Source organism: Peromyscus eremicus, chromosome 8a (assembly GCF_949786415.1).
Source record: "Peromyscus eremicus chromosome 8a, PerEre_H2_v1, whole genome shotgun sequence".
Taxonomy (NCBI): Eukaryota; Metazoa; Chordata; class Mammalia; order Rodentia; family Cricetidae; genus Peromyscus; species Peromyscus eremicus.
In genome coordinates, this window is record NC_081423.1 from 38,666,714 (window position 1) to 38,683,763 (window position 17,050).

At 46.9% G+C, this 17,050-nt stretch overlaps 1 protein-coding gene across 2 annotated transcripts in view; it reads right to left on the reverse strand.

Moving 5' to 3' along the window:
* Glra1 (glycine receptor alpha 1) overlaps positions 1–17,050 on the reverse strand; it is an 88,278-nt gene that overhangs the window by 13,788 nt on the left and 57,440 nt on the right. For both annotated transcript variants that reach the window (XM_059269342.1, XM_059269341.1), the window contains exons 4-7: positions 6,341–6,564; positions 3,985–4,067; positions 2,179–2,316; positions 363–577 (exon numbers count right to left, since the gene is read on the reverse strand). In XM_059269342.1, the coding sequence (XP_059125325.1) occupies positions 363–577; positions 2,179–2,316; positions 3,985–4,067; positions 6,341–6,564 (660 nt within the window). The remainder of the gene's footprint in view (positions 1–362; positions 578–2,178; positions 2,317–3,984; positions 4,068–6,340; positions 6,565–17,050) is intronic.

The following is a 17,050-nucleotide window of genomic DNA, read 5'->3' on the forward strand; positions in this document are numbered from 1 at the left end:
TCTGTAACCCAGGCTGGCCTGAAACTCATGGAGATCTGCCTGCCTCTGCCTCCCGAGTGCTGGGATCAGAGTCATGCGCCACCACTGCCTGGCTCTGATTTATACTCTTGATTTGCTCATGAATAAAGTTTTCTTGCTATTTTGCAAACTGTATGCATCTTCCCTCACTCCTCAATTCTTTGAATAAGATGCTAAGAACCTAGAAACTGTGGTCCAGGCAGCAACTTCTGGAAACAATGCCATACGCAGTATGTATATCCATGGTGACGCACACTGTATGTTCTCCATGTCTTAGGCATGGATGAAGGATGCTGGATTCTTCTCTGTTCTGGGGTTCAGTACTCCTCAATGGTGCTACTCACCTTGGGTAGGGAGGCTCGGGAGCCAGAACTCTGTGTGGTCATGGTGAGTACAGTGGTGATGCCCAGTCCCACACGAGCTGGTGCAGCATCCATGTTGATCCAGAAGGAGATCCAGGACAGGATGACAATGAGCAGACTGGGAATGTACATCTGGATCAGGTAGTAGCCCATCTGCCGCTCCAGGTGGAATCGGGCCTCAATGCAGGTGAATTTACCTACAAGGAATGACAGCAGAGGAGCCATGGAACATGCTAGAGAGTGGCAGTGGTATTAGGGTCATCTTGACTGGAGTTCTGGTCCAGCCCCAGGCCATCTATGCTCATAAACAAGGGCTTGACTTGTTCTGTGCCTCAGTCTCCTCACCTAGGGTAAATGAGGTAACACAGTTGACCCTCCATATCCATGGGTTCTATACCCATGGTTTTAGCCAAGTACAAGTAGAAATGTTCAGGAGTTCCTGTCCTCACACCCCAGACAATGGGTGAACATCTGTCCACACAGCATTTACACTGAGTTAGGTATTGTCAGTCATCCTGAGATGACGTATGCAGAAGGGTGTGTGTATGTCACATACAAACACTGCCCCCCTCTGCCAAGGGGACTTGAGCATATTTGGCATCTTTGCATCTAGGTATCTGAGGGGGTCCTGGAGACAACCTCCTGGGAATACTAAAGGGTGACAGAAATAAAAAATAAAAATAAAAAAACATACTTCATATGGTTACTCTCTCTCTTTTTTTTTTTAAAGACAGGGTTTCTCTGTGTAGCTTTTGGAGCATGTCCTGGATCTCGCTCTGTAGACCAGGCTGACCTCGAACACACAGAGATCCACCTGCCTCTGCCTCCTAAGTGCTGAATTAAAGGTGTGCACCACTACCACCTGGTTTGGTTACTCTTTTTTAAAAATTACATATTCATTTGTGGTGTGTGAATGCATGCACAAGTGGACATGTCATACCCTGGCCCTTGTGTGGAGGCCAGAGAACAACTTGTGAGAGTGAGTTCATTCTTCCACCATTTGGGTCCTGAGGATCAACCTATGGTTGTCAGGCTTGGTGGCAAGCACCGTTACCCTAGGAGTCCCCTTGCCAGCCCTTATGTAGTAGCTCTTACGGTTTTTGTGGGGTGAAATGTGCTTATGAAAAACTATGAGAGTCCTCACATGTCGTGAATGCTCAGCAGCATCATTTGCCACCACCACCATGACCATTATCCCCATCATAATTATCATCGTCACTATCATTTCTGTCACCATTGTCATTGCAACATCATCACCATTATCATCATTGCCACCATCACTGGGATCAGCATCACCACCATCTTCATCATCACCATCATTTTAATTACCTTCACCATCATTTGAGTTCTCCCTTCACCCACCATGGTTCATCGAGAATGGGCTGATTTCTAATGGTTACTAGTTACCAGTTAGAACCATGGCCTCCCAGCTCCCTCTTGCTTGGGTCCAAAGCAAGCACTTTGCTTCTGCACTATCAGAAACACAAGTTTCTGTGTGGCAGAGCCCACCCTGCATCAACCAACTCCCCCTCCTTGCCTCAGCAGTAGGACCCCTTGCCCAGAATAAAGAGTGTTTACTAGCTTCCCTGCTAATTAGGTGTGGCCCAAGCTTAGGCGAACATCCCCAGGACTCACAGAAAGGACATCTCAGTGGCATTTTTTGTTTTGTTTTGTTGTTGTTGTTTTAAACCTATTCCGTTAACCACCAGGTAATAAACACGGAGCATGCAGTTCTGCAGCTAAACGGTGTCTGAAACGACCTGAGGTCCCGGAGAGCATGGTGGCCACTTGCACCCACCTGTGTTATAATGCTTGGTGCAGTATCTCAGGTCCTTCTCCTCTTTCAGGATAAACTGAGGCAGGGTCAGTCCATCCGCCACCTGCACGGCTCCCTGTTCCTGCCACTCAAAGATGAGGTCATTCATGGTGTATCCAACTGGGAGGGATTGGAAGAAGGAACGGGTCAGCAGGTCTCTGCGTTATCCTTAGGGTCGGGGGCTGAGTGAAGCCCCAGACCGTGGTGGAGGTCAGGGAACTCCATTGCCTTCTCTTCTCTACCCGCCTCGTAAAGGAGGTGAAACTTGGTAAATTGTAGAAATTTATTCCCCAGCCCTCCCACCTAGGTTTGTCCTGGGGCTGGCTCCACCCCTCACCCCATGATGAAGGGTGATTGACACCAGCACTTCTTGCACATGCCACCTCTTGAAAACGTCCCCCTTTGTTCCCCACAGGTTTTCCTCTGGGGAGTGAATCTACCACATGCATATGTGGGAAATGGTGGCCTAGTCGAGGCAATCAGATTTCTGCTCCAGGACCAGCTCCTTTTTTATTTTCTTGAGACATGGTCTCATGTAGCTCAGGCTAGGCTCAAACTCACTATGTAGTTAGATCTGTCTTCAAACTCACAATCCTTCTGCCTCAGCCTCCTGTGGCATACACTGTCTAGTTATTTCCTACCTTGTGTGTGTGGTGTGACATGTGTATGTGTTCATGTGGTTATGTGACTATGTGTGTGTAGGCCAGAAGCTGACGTCCGGTGTCTTCCTCAATTGCTGTCCATGTCATTTATTTTTAGAAAATATCTTATTGTTATTTTAAAATGTGTGTGTGTGTGTGTGTGTGTGTGTGTGTGTGTGTGTGTGATGTCACATGTGTGCAGATGGCCTCAGAGGCCAGTGGTGCCAAATTTTCCTGGAGCTTGATTTTCAGGTGGTTGTGAGCTGACCAGTGTGGGAGCTGGAAACTGAATTTGGGTCTTCTGCAAGAGCAATATGTGTTCTTCTTTTAAAAATGTTTTATCTATTTTTATTTCATGTGGATTGGTGTTTTGCCTGCATGTATGTCTATGTGAGGGTGTCGGATCCCCAGAAACTGGAGTTACAGACAGTTGTGAGCTGCCATTTAGGTGCTGGGAATCCAGATCCTCCGGAAGAGTAGCCAGTGCTCTTAAGCGCTGAGCTATCTCTCCAGCCTTGCAGTATGAGCTCTTAACCACTGAGTCATCTCTCCAGCAACCACCTTATTTTTTGAGACAAGGTCTCTCACTAAACACGGGACTTGTTGATTCAGATGGGTTGGCTGGTCAGTGAATTCCAGAGATCTTCCTATCTCTGCACTTCTGGCCATGCAGGGCTTTTACATGGGGCTGGGGATCCAAACTCAGGTTCTGATGCTTGTGTGGCAGGCACTTGCCTGGCTGAGCCTTTCCCCTGGCCCTGTTTCTGCTTCCACCAAAACACTCCACTGGTTCCCCTTTGCTAGAGTGACCTATGCGGTCAGTTGTCTACCTCCCGCGCTCAAGTGAGCATCCTCAGACATGATTTCTCTAGACCATTTCTCTTTATTCCTAGCAGGCACATTCACAAGGGACTTGGCACAGTGCTTCCTCCTGGGAGGACGCAGCTGATGACAAAGTCTGTGCCCCAGTGAGACAGAGCAGGGGGAATTATATTTCTAATGTGTATTCTCCAAGGAAACCCTCTACTTGGCACTTGGAGTCATAAAAGTACTCTCCCGGGATCCAGTGATTAGGGAATTTCTGCCTGGCAATGGGTAAATAGGAGCCTGGCTCCTTTAAAAAAAATGATTCGGGCAAGGGACTCACAGCTTTCCAGTTGCATGATACATGTCTGTACATCCATCGGGAAGTTCTTCAGGTCCATGGGGCAGGCCAGCGTCAGGGTGATCCTGAGAAGAGAAGGGACTGGGCTGACACGGGCACCACATTCAGGGAGTCTGTGTCTCCAGGCTTTTGCCAGTTGAAATCATTGTTTCATGTAGGGACCAGAGACCAGGGGACCAGTGCTTATAGAATGAGCGTGTGCACATTTCCAAATTCCTGGGATGGTAGAGGAGGCTCGGTGATGGAAAGGAGGTGTCCCAAAGCCATCAGTCAGAGGGACTTCTACATTTCTCTGGAACTTTCTTGGATGCTAGTGATTGCTTTTTAGCAGATTGCTGGGGTGCCGGGTTTGCCCCTATGCCAACTCTTCCCTCAGGGAGATCTCAGGTTTTCCACAGAGTCCCCAGCCTCAGGTACTCCTATGCTTCAGCAGTAAGTGTTGAGCATGGCTCTTGGCTGCTTCCGTTCACACACTGGGCCTGTCAAAAGCAAGCCCAGAGCCCCCACCCACTGTTGGCTGTTCCCACACCGCTGACTCACATCTGTGGCTTCAGGCAGGGGCAGGTGTAAAGCAGTGGGCCAGTTATTTGTTTTGGGGTGTTCAACCCTTCTAAAGGCTGCAGCCCCAGAGCCAGAGGGAGGGAGCCCTTCTGTAACACCTCAGGCTGGTCGCTGAGTCCTGATGGAGCTGGTTGTGGGACTGGCCGGCATGCTCCCTGTTGTCTGGAAGCCAGGCCCACTTCTTGAGGTACCCAGTTGGAGATGTCTCCATTGAACATAGCTACCGCCACCACCACCCCAGCTGCACACCTGGCCCTTTGTGAACATCTCTTCCAGCTCATACCACAGGTGTGTGTACTCTCCTCTAAGGACATCAAACAAACAAACTGGGGGCGGGGCGGGGGGGAGAGGAAGAGGGGGGAGATGGGAGGCAGAGAAGGGGCGGGAGGAGTGAAGAGAGAACGAGCGAGCGAGGCCCATTTCTGAAGCTAAAAGCTCTGAAGTGGGGCAGCTGTCAGGCTGGGTTAATTTCCAGCTGCTGAACGACCTTGGGACCATCACTTTCTGCTGACCTGTCCTTCTGTCACGCTGCACTGGGACTCTGCTTCCCAGAGACATGAAACTGTCCTGGCAGCAGTGAATTCCAGGCAGAGGTGACCCTCCCTCCAGCAGCCCACCAGGGCCCTGGTGGCTGACGCCGGGCCCCATGCCATTCTTCATCCAGATGTGGCTGGTAGGGCAAACTCAATCAGCAGAGCTTCCACATCCCTACCCCTCAGCCTGTGGGGGGACTGAGCCCAGACCCCTCTGAAGCTCAGGATCAGGCCAGCCTCTCCCCTTTCCGCCCTGCCCCATCCGGGATATGTAAGGCTCTCTCTGAATGGGAGATAAGATTTCTCTCCCATTGAGGAACTGAAGGTGGGGGGTGGAGGGCATGGTCATTTAGCACTTTGAAGCTCCTTTAAATCAGAATGCATCCATTCATTATCATGTATTGATGTGCAGATGTAAAGTGGTGGCCGGTGACCATTCTGATTCTCCAGAAGTCTGGAGACCCAACCAGAAAGCTGTGGCTCTTTTGATTCTTCAGATGGCATGGGACCCACACTAGTACCCCATCAGAGCTTACTTTCTGACAGAAACCATGAAAACTTGGGAAGGTTTCCTAAATTTCCACACCCACACTTTTCTGATGTATATAACGGGGATCATCAAACCTAGTTCCTGAGTTATATAATGATGTAATACATGAGAAGTGTTCTGCATAGTCCATTCTCCGAGTTGCCAATGCTGCAAGTGTGAGTCCATTTCTCCACTTGTATTGTCCACTGTCCCTGTGTCCTGGGGAAGGAGGTCAGGGACTAGGGGTGTGTGTGTGTGTGTGTGTGTGTGTGTGTGTGTGTGTGTGTGTGACAGAGAGAGAGAGAGAGAGAGAGAGAGAGAGAGAGAGAGAGAGAGAGCTGGTGTCAGAGAACACTCTGAAAGCTTAGCACCTATCTAATGTCTACAGGCTACAGACACAGGGAGGGGGCCTGCCTCCCGAGGCTTAGTACAAGGTAAGTGGAATTCAAAGCAGGGAGGCAGCAACCCTGGCTTATCCTCTCAGACTGTGCCATTTACCTGGTGGTCCCATTTACTGCCAAGCTGCCGAATCTTGCCGACTTTGTCCCTCTACCCTGGCTACTGATCATGTCTGAGAAGTCTATTTTGTCTTCGTTGAAACACAGGGTGACTGAAACTCCACCTTCCCTCACAAGCCTTTCCCATCCTCTCTTTGTGCTTATGATGAAACCCACTCCTGGGATTCCCTGACCTTGTTGTTGGCTCCGGAACTCACCTGATGCTGTAGAGGACATTGCCATTCCGGGAGATTCTCAGCAGTTTGTTGTCAGTGGTGATCTCATGGAAGTGGGCTCCCTTCTCATTGGCAAAGAACAGGTCAGGCTTCCAGATGGAATCCAACATGGACGGGTCAAGGTCCAGAGAGTCGTCAGGGTATTCGTTGTAGGCCAGACGGGGGTCATTCCACTGCTGCCTCAGGAAGATGTTGACTCTGTAGTCCTGCAGCCCCAAGACAGCAGTGGTGGTGGGGGTTAGGCTCTGGGTGCCAACTCTCAGAGGTCCCGGGTGCTTATGGCTCATGGGCTCCCCAACCTGGAAGAGGCTGAGTGTGGCTGCCTCCCCTGATGTGACTGGGCACCGGGGGACCAACAATTGCTCCTCTCTATCCTCAGCTAAGTACACTTAAATCTGAACTTTAGAAGAAATGTTTTATTTTGAAGGAATTTCAGCTGAGCGTGGTGGCTCATGCCTGTAATTCCAGCATAGGAGGTTGAGGCAATGTGTCTCCCTTCCTTCCTTCCTTCCTTCCTTCCTTCCTTCCTTCCTTCCTTCCTTCCTTCCTTTCTTTTCTTTCCTTGTGTGTGTGCAGCGTACATGTGATGGCCTGAGGACAACTTGTGGGAATTAACTATCTCCTTCCACCATATGGCTCCAGGGGACTGAACTCAGGTCACCAGGCTTGACGACAAGCACCCTTGCCTTTTTTTTTTTTGACACAGGGTTTCACTGTGTAGTCCTGGCTGTTCTGGATCTCACTTTGTAGACCAGGCTGGCCTCCAACTCGCAGAGATCTGCCTGCCACTGCCTTCTGAGTGCTGGGATTAAAGGTGCGTATTGACACATCCAGCTTACTCCTCTACATTGTAAATGAATAAGTGTAAAAAAGGAAGTTCAAGGTCATTCATAGCTCTGTAGTTTGAGGTCTTGCTGGGATACAGGAGACTCATGCAGGCCAGGGCAGGTCCCACTCGAGCTTTGCTCGCCAGCTCTCACTGATTGGAGAGTTGTGGAGAGGCCATTTTAGTTCCATTCATGCCTGGGAAAACTGTCAAGACACTGGGCAGATGGAGCTAAGGAATATTCCCTAAAAAAGAAATATTTCAGTAGGAAGTCTTTTAGGGGCTGGAGAGATGGCTCAGCAGTTAAGAGCACTGGTTGCTCTTCCAGAGGACCCAGGTTCAATTCCTAGCACCCACACGGCAGTTCACAACCACCTGTGACTCCAGCTTCAGGCCAATCTGACTTCCTCTTCTGGCCTCTATCAGCACTGTACACACTCACTCACACACACAAACACACATATAAAAACAAAATAAGACTTAAAAAAAAGGAAACTTTTAATTTTGCTGGAGAGGTACTGTAAACTTGGGGTCCATTTGGGATGTATTTCTGTTTCCCAAGGCAGAAAGGAAGAGCATCAGTGTTGGGCTCCCCAAAGGGCATCACTCTCCCAAAGATTAATGACCCCAAGTCTGACTTTTGGTGCCAACCTTCAAGAAATAATACACACACACATGTACATAGTACATACACACACACACATGCACACACCCACATGTGTGCATACACCCCTCTTACATGTACATCCCCCACATTCATGCACCCACCCATACCCCACACCCATGCACACCCCACACCCTTGTGTGCATGCACATACACATGCACACACCCATATGTGTGCATACCACCCATGCACATCCCCCCATACCCATGCACCCACTCATTCACCCACGCATACACCCACACCCTTGTTTGTGTGCTCACACACACATGCACACACTAGAGATATCACTCTTTCCCTGGGAGTGCCACAAAATGAGGCCCCACTGTATTTTCTTTTAGGGTGCTGCTTCTGAGCTCCCCATTAGTCTTGATCAGTCACTAGCAGGGATGAATGCAAACAAACGATCTTCCCATGCTCACTCCGCCCTGTCCACTGCCTCCCATATGCTTCATTCCAGTGGAAATATCGACAGCTTTATAAACGTTCCAAAGCATTTTATAGGATTTTCCTATAATTTAATTGCAGCCTGTCCCTCAAGCCTCATAGAAGGTGACGTTTGGTCTCATAATCTCAGGTCTTATGAGTCCCAGGATGGGGGCTAGGCCTGCCTATTGTTTAAAAACTCCAGTTCCAGGGTATCTGACACCCTCTTTCGGCCTCCACAGGCACTACATGCACAGATGTACATGAGATGAAATACCCATACTTATCAAATAAAAATAAAGAAATAAAAATGAAAAAAAAGTCTAATTATATTTGTTTAGTCTGTGTGTGTGCGTGCAAGTGCATGCATGCGTGTGTGTGTGTGTGTGTGTGTGTGTGTGTGTATCTGTGTACGTGTGTGTGCATGCACAAGCATATGAGTGAAGAAGTGGGGGTCAGAGGACATGTTCCAGAGGCAAATTCTTTCCTTCCCCTATGTAGGACTCTGGTCTTGAACTCGGGTTGTCAGGTTTAGTGGCAAGTACCTTACCCATTGAACCATCTCACCAACCCTGGAGGTTGGGTTTTGTTTTTCTTGCACTGGTGGTGGCATCCCTGAAGCTGCCCCTCCTCTCCTAGTCCTTTGGAGCTTACACAAAGAGTGCGTGTTAGGATGGGTTCTGGGAAAGTCACCTGGGAAGTGAACAGACTATGAATGGCTGGGCAGAAAAAGCCTCCAGTCCCCAAATCCCAGTCATAATTTTGATGTTCCTGCTAGTGACATGTCAAGACTGTTCATGTAGCTTCGAGGAAGAAAAGGAAGTGACATTTCTTAAAATGTTTTCCATACTGTCACACACATTTAATTCTCACTAAAACTCTGCAAACAAACACCCAGATTCCTCCAACAAGGGGAAGAAATGGGCTTGGAAAGGCTGAGGGATGTGTCCAAGAACAGGGTTTATGGGTTGGGGAATCTAGGGCTGCAATCCCATTGACCTAACCCTCTAGTGAACACTTGACTTGGATGGAGGAAGTTGGTTCTTGCTTTGGATATGCTGGCCCTTGTTGCCTAGCAAATTCTGTGAACTCAACTTAAGCCCTACTCCCTTTAGGAGCTAGATGCACTAGGTACCCCCTGGTTTTCTTGCTGAGCTCCCAGTAGGATGGAATCCTCAGAAACACGCATGTGGGTGCTTCCTCCCCGAGAGCGGCTCCTCTCCCAACCGTGATTGGCAGGAATTGCAAAGGATGACGCTGAACTTGTATTTTCCCTGCAGCATCTCTGCTACCCCAATAGTCCTCTCTTACTTTCGTGTCTTTTTTGCTGTTGTTGTCTTTTTGCAGAAATAATGTATGCAAACAAATAGAATGGTGCATCTTTTGAAAGAAGGAAATAAGCCCCACAGGATCTCATTATAAAATGACTAGTGAGAGTCACAGTGAGAGACTGGGACAGCGTATCGTGGGGTCCCCATGCCTGACTTCTTTTCTGACCCATGGCCTCCAGGTCCTGAGAGCTTCTCTGGCTTCTGAGTTCTCCCCATGACCATTGGCTCCTCTTGGAATCTGCTTCTCAGACAGGTTCCCACCATGGAGTTTTCCCTCCAGGGTTGGTAAACAGTTGGGAATGAAGCTCAGAAGGGATTGAAATGAGTGGTTCAGTGGGTTGAAAGCCAAGTGCTGCTTCGGTTTCTTAGCCTTACACTTTGCTGGCTTGGTGTTTGGCATATGTGAAGTCCATGTGCAAGTTCAGGAGCCAGAGAGGCAACAGTGGAATTCTCCAGCCAAGGATTTAAGGTCCCACTTTCACAAAGGCAGCTCAAATCCCTGAAATGGGGGCACTCAGAGGTATAGTCAGTCCAGTTATCTTCAGCATCAACTCAAACAGATTGCAAGACTTGAGATTCCTTGACAATCTTATCTCTGGTAACTGGATAACTTGTTGCTTTGCTTATAAGACCAAGGAAAGATATTAACTCACCCATTCATCCACCCATCATCCATCTGACCATTTATCCATCCATCTACCTACCCATCATCCATCTATCCATCATCCATCCATCCATTCACCCATCATCCATCCATCCATCCATCATCCATCCATCCATCCATCCATCCATCCATCCATCCATCATTCAACCATACATCATCTATCCATCTATTCATTGTTCACCCATCCATTCATCCATCCATCATTCACCCATCCATTCATCCATCATCTATCATCTATCCACCCATCCATTCATTTATACATTCATATTCTAAACATGTGATGTCTTCTATTTGTCACTTATAGTTAGATATCTCCTCTTTCCTTCCTTATGTTGTCTAATTTAACATTCTAATATCTAATAAGCTCCTTTAAATTCAGAATTGGGGTGAAATAGGAAGCTCAAAATGTTTGAACAGGAAAGCTCTCAGAGCTTGTGAGGGTGTGTTATTAGAAAGGAGATGTGGAAGGCAAGAGGCCCACTTGCTATTGTCAGAAGCAAGAGACACAGCAGTAAGGGGTGGATGGAAGAAGCAAATTCATGTTCCTATTTTTCTTTTTATGTGTAGCCCAAGCTGTCCTCAAACTCTCAATCCTCGTGCTCCAGCCTCCTGAGTGCTGGATTATAAGTAAATGCCACTATACCTGACTCATGTACCTTTTAAAAGACAGCATTTTATTACTTTTTTGGGTGCATATGTGTTTGCATGTGTGTGCACATGCTATGGCGTGGATCTTGAGGTCAGAAAGCGATTTGCAGGAGTTGGTTCTCTCCTTCTATTGCATAGATTCTGGGGCTCTAACTCAGTTTGTGAGGCCTTGTGGCATTCGCCTTTACCAGCTGAGCCGTCTGCGGCCCCCTGTGCACATTCTGAAGTCTTAGTTTTCAGTTCTCAAGGAGACAGCTGAGTTTTCCTTTGCTAAATTCAGATAAGCTCTTACCATTGACTGGGCTGAGTTGGATACAGACTAGCAGAAGCAGAAGGAGAGGCAGAAGGTTTTGGTTTCTGCACTTGGGGAAACTTAGGTTATCAAGCACACAAGGCAAGATGTGGTCACAAATATCCATTATAGGAAGCTCAGACTATCCATGGTCTCAGGATGTACTAACAAATTGTTATCAGACGCAGCCCTCAAACCATAGGGGCTTGCTTCCAGCAAGGTTAGATGAGAAGGTGGCACTCTCAGGATATACTAACAAATTGTTATCAGATGCAGCCCTCAAACCATAGGGGCTTTCTTCCAGCAAGGTTAGATGAGAAGGTGGCACCTGAGATGTCCATTTCAGTTTGTCTTTCCTCTTGAGGCTTGTGTCTCAGAGCAGCTCTTGCACGAAGATAAGGACAGCGGCTGCTTATGGTATCTGCTTAGCCGGGAAAGGAGCCAACAGCACATGAGGACAGAGGTGATGTGTGAACACTGAGAGCAGCCATGAGGAATGGGGCCATAGCTTCAGGGTGTTTAAGATTAGAATGAGGAGAGTCAGGGGTAAAAGGGATCTCATGCAGAAAAACAAAACAAAACAAAAACCAAAAAAAAACCTCCAAAAACCCAGCACAGACAGAGCTAGGTAGGCAGGGGCATTCACGTTTACTCAACCTAGCATAACAACAGCTTCTTTTTACTGAGCACCTACTGTGAGCCAGGCATTGTGCCTAAGCATGCCACATAACTTGGCTGTGTTTTTTTTTTCTTTTTCCTTTTGAGAATAATCCCATGGCATAAGTATTTTCTAATCCAATTTAAAGAAAGTGTGTACGTATTGGTGTATGTGTTTATGGGTGCATATGTGTGGCCATTTGGATGACAAACATCCCCTACAGGCTCATGTGTTTGAACACCTGGTCTCCAGCTGGTGATACTCCCTGGGAAGGTTATGGAACCTTTAGGAAGTGAGGCCTTGCTGGAGGAAGCATGTCACTGGGCTTTGAGGGTTTATAGCCTGACTTCACTTCCTGTTTTTTTTTTTCTGATGAGTGTGGATCTAACGTTACCAGCCAGCTTCCTGACCTTGTCAGCACGCCTTCCCCACTGTGATGGACTCCATACCTCTAGAACTGTGAGTCAAGATAAATTTTTCTCCCTTTTGCTTCTTGTCAGGTTATTTTATCACAGTGACAGAAAAGAAATGAATAGTGTGTATATGCAAGTGCAATTGTGTGGAAGCCAGAGGACAACTACCATGTGTTGTGGAATATGAGTGTAAGGTGTGGTACATTCATTTATGCTGTGGAATATTTGTTTAATGATGCAAAGATGTGTTGCATTTTTTAATGTTGCGTTTGTTTAACTCTGTGAAGCTGTGTTACTTTGTCTGCCTAAAGCAACTGATTGGTCTAATAAAGATCTGAAGGACCAATAGCAAGGCAGGAGAAAGGATAGGCAGGGCTGGCAGGCAGAGAGAATCAATAGGAGAAGAAATCTAGGGAAGAAGAGGGAGGAGCAAGAAAAGGAGAAGGAGAGGAGGACGCTAGGGCCCAGCTACCAAGCTACACAGCCAGCCATGAAGTAAGAAGGAAAGAAAGATATATAGAATAAAGAAAGGCAAAAAGCTCAGAGGCAAAGTGTAATTAAAGAGAGATGGGATAAAGAGAGATGCGATAATTTAAGTTAAGAAAAACTGGCTATAAACAAGCCAAGCTAAGGCTGGGCATTTCTAAGTAACAGGAAGTCTCCGTGTATTTATTTGGCAGCTGGGTGGTGGGCTCCCAAAGAATTTAAAACAAACAAACAAACAAACAAACAAACAAACAACCAACACCACTAACCACCATGTTGATCCTCAGGTGTTATCCACCCTTTGTTCTCTCTCTCTCTCTCTCTCTCTCTCTCTCTCTCTCTCTCTCTCTCTCTCTCTCTCTCTCTCTGATTTATACCCCCCTCCTCTGTCCCTCTGTCCCGCGATCTCTTTCATTCTCTGAGACAGGATCTCTCACTGACCTGGAACTTGTCAAGTAGGCTAGGCTGGTTTACTAGTGAGTTCTAGGGATTCACCTGTCTCTGTCTCTGTCTTCTAAAATGTGCTCTGGGGACCATCCTCAGGTCCATGCTTGTAAAGCAAACACTCTGCTATCTGAGCCAGCTTCTCTGCTCTCAATTTGATTTCAAAGACAAAGAAGACTCAAGGAAATAAGTATGCTCAAATCACATGGTTGATAAAGAAGGGTTGAGGGGGTGGAAGTGGCTTGAGTTTGAACCTAATTTGTCTGATGATATAAAATTCACACTCTTATTAGACAAGAGAATTTAGACAAGGTATATGAAGTAGGAAGTCCAATTGTTTCTGTTTGCAGATGATATGATTCTATATATGAAAAACCCAAAGACTCTAACAAAGGTTATTGGAAATGATAAATGAATTCAGTATTAGGATACAACACCAACAAACGAAAGTCAGTAGCTTCTCTATATACTAGCAATGAATTTGCTGAGAAAAAAATAATCAGGATAGCATCCTATTCACAACAGCTACAAAATGAAAGCAAAGAGCAAAACCCTAGGAGTTGGGTAAGTAACTCAGCAGATTGCTTCCCTAATATACACAAAGCTCTGGGTTCCATTTTCAGCACCGTATAAACCGGGTGTGGTGGGGCACACCTGTAACTTCAGTACTAAGGAGATGGAGGCAGGAGGATCAGAAGTTCAAGGTCGAGGTTGGAGAGATGGCTCAGCAGTTCAGAGCACTGGCTGCTCATGTAGAGGATTCCCAGAACCTGCATGGTGGGTATCCACGGTCTGTAACTCCAGTTACAGGGGATCTGATGCCCTCTTCTGACCTCCTAGGGTACTGCAGGCATGTGATACATAGATAAACCTCAGACAAACACTCATACACATAAATTAATTAAAAATCCAAAGAATTTCAAGGGCATCCTTTACTTCATATAGAGTTTGAGGACAGTGTGGGCTATATGAGACCCTGTCTCAAATATAGCACGTGCTCCCATTCCAGTTTCAGGAATAAACTTAACTAGGATGTGAAAGAACTCTTCAATGAAAATTACACAACTTAAAAAAATAATCTGAGGATACTGAAAGGTGGAAGGACCTTCCATGTTCACAGACTGAAAGGACCATTGTTAAAAGACTCCTGCCACACAAAGCGTTTACAGAGGTAATGTAGCCTTCATTGAAGCAACAGAGACAGGCTTCACAGAACTTAAGAAAAGAAATCCTAAAACTTATACGGAAGCACAAAAGCCCAAACAGTCTTGGTTGGAAAGGACAAAGCTGGAGAGTAATGGTACCTGATTTCAAGACATCTCACTGAGCAATAGTTAAAAATGGTGCAATATCGGCACAATTACAGATGCTTAGATCCATGAGGTAGAACGCGGTACCCGAAGTAAATTCAGCATCTTCAGCCAACTGCTTTTGAAGGTGCCAAGAGTGTACTGGAGAAAAGAGCTTCACCGACAAATAGTGCCGGGAAACACTGGACATCCAGACGTAGAACACTGAAAGCTCATTGTTTGTCTCTCACTCTGCTAAAAAAAATTAGCTCAAAATAGATGAGACCTTCATGTAAACCCTGAAACTTTGAAACCACTAGAAGGAAAACATTGGGGGAATATGTTGAGATTGTAGCATGGGCTGTAGTTTCCTGGACAACTCCAAAAGCTCAGAAAACAAAAGCAAGAATTGACAAACTACTAAACTAAAAGGCTTCTGCACAGCAAAGAAAACCGCCAACAGAATGAAGAGACAGCCACAGACTGAGAAGCACTATTAACCACTGAGCATCCTCTCTAGCTCCTAGATCTTTAAATATCATGACCACCATTTGCACAGGTGTTACTTCTAGCTGTGGAGACTTCAGTCTCAACTACATATTACACATGGTCCAGGGGAGCTAAGCAGATTTCCCAGGATGTCAAGCAGTGCCATGACTAAGGCAAGGCTTACACGATGTGATGGTTAGTGTTAAATGTCATCTGGACAGAATCTAGAATCATTTGAGAGAGGGGCCTCTAGACATGCCTGTGGGGGTATCATCTTGATTGTGTTAATGAGTTGGGAAGGTCTGCCCACTGTGGGTGGCGTCATTCCCTGGGGAGAGCATCCTGGACTGTTTAAGTGGAGAAAAGGAACTGAGCAGCAGCATGCATTCACTGCTCTCTGCTTATTCTTCTGTTCAAAATGATTTATTTTTAATGTGGATGTGCAAGCGCCCGCATATCTGTATATGCACCATGTGTGTGCAGGTGCCCGTGGAGGCCAGGAAAGGGCACCAGATCCCTTGGCACTAGAGTCACAGGTGATTGTGAACTGCCGTGTGGGTGCTGAGAACTGAGCCTGGGTCCTCTGTAGGACCAGTAAGTTCTCCTAACCACGGAGCTGTCTCTGCAGCCCTCTGACTGCTTCTTGATTGTGTGCGGCTGTATTTTGACTAGGTGCTCTTATTACCTTGATTTCCCCACCATAGTAGACTGCACTTTTGAAGTGTGAGCCAGAATAGAGCCTTTCTTCCTTCAGTTGCTTCTGTCAGAATATTTTATCATAGCAGTGAGAAAGGAAGACACATGGGCATTTGACTTCCATCTCGATGCTTTTCCTTCTCTGTGTTGTGTAACTTTGGAAGTTGTCTCATGGTCAGGACCACTTGGTTCCAGTCAGTGGCAAAGCTGGGATTTGAACCTAGGAAGTTAGTGCCATCCAAGCATTTAACCAGGCTCTCTCTGAGTTCATGAACCCTCAGTGCCATTGGGTATGGCAGGGAAGTGACACAGAGGGCAAAGGACAGGAAACCTCTGTCCTGGCTGTGTGCCTTCCTCAAGTCCAGAGCAGATGGGTGCCCCATCTTTTCCTGGGGTCCCTCCAGCCTTTCTCACTTCCCCCATCTTTTCCTGATGTCCCCCATCCTTTCCTGATGTTCCCCATCCTTTCCTGATGTTCCCCATCCTTTCCTGGTGTCCCCCATCCTTTCCCGATGTCCCCCATCATTCCCTGATGTCCCCATCCTTTCCTGGTGTCCCTCCAGCCTTTCTTGATGTCCTTCATCCTTTCCTGATGTCCCCCATCCTTTCCCTATGTCCCCCATCCTTTCCTGATGTCTCCTTCCTTTCCTGATATCTCTGCAATCTTCTCCATAGTCTCCATTCAAGAGCGTTAGAGGCCCATCTCACTGTTGTGCCATGTGCTGTCCCCTTTCCAGAAGCCCGATCTGAATCTTCATCTCCTCTAGGACATCACGCTACTGAGCATTTTCCCAGTTGGCTATCGCACGCTCAGAGTAACTTTTTGCTGTCAAGAGCCAAGAGCGTGCTTTGGATAAGTGAAGCTAAGGATCCTTGCCTGTCTTTATGGGATCAAGAAATCCCAGTATGACTCCAAAAATCGTATAAAAATACTGACAGCATCTACTTTGATTGGATGTTGAACATTTGTTAGAACTTTACATGAACTGTGTCTCTAAACTTTTTATCATGCAGGCACATGGGCCTTGTGATGCCCATTTCACAGGCAGGAAACAAATTCACTGGATTAAAGCAGAGCTCAAGCTCTTATCTATTTTTTAAAAATACTTATTTGTGTGTGTATGTACATGTGTGTGAACATATGTGTGCCACAGCACACATGTGGATGCCAGAAGACAACTTGGGAATTGGTTCTCTCTTTCTACCATATGGGTTCAGGGAGTTGAACTCAGGCTGTCAGATCTGCCTGCAGGCACCTTGAGTGTCTCACCATCCTGAGGTCAGGTTCCTACCTGAAGCCACACAGTTGCTGAGCACTAGGCTGTATATATGGGATTCAAGACTTTTGGTTTTCAGTTCCACACTATC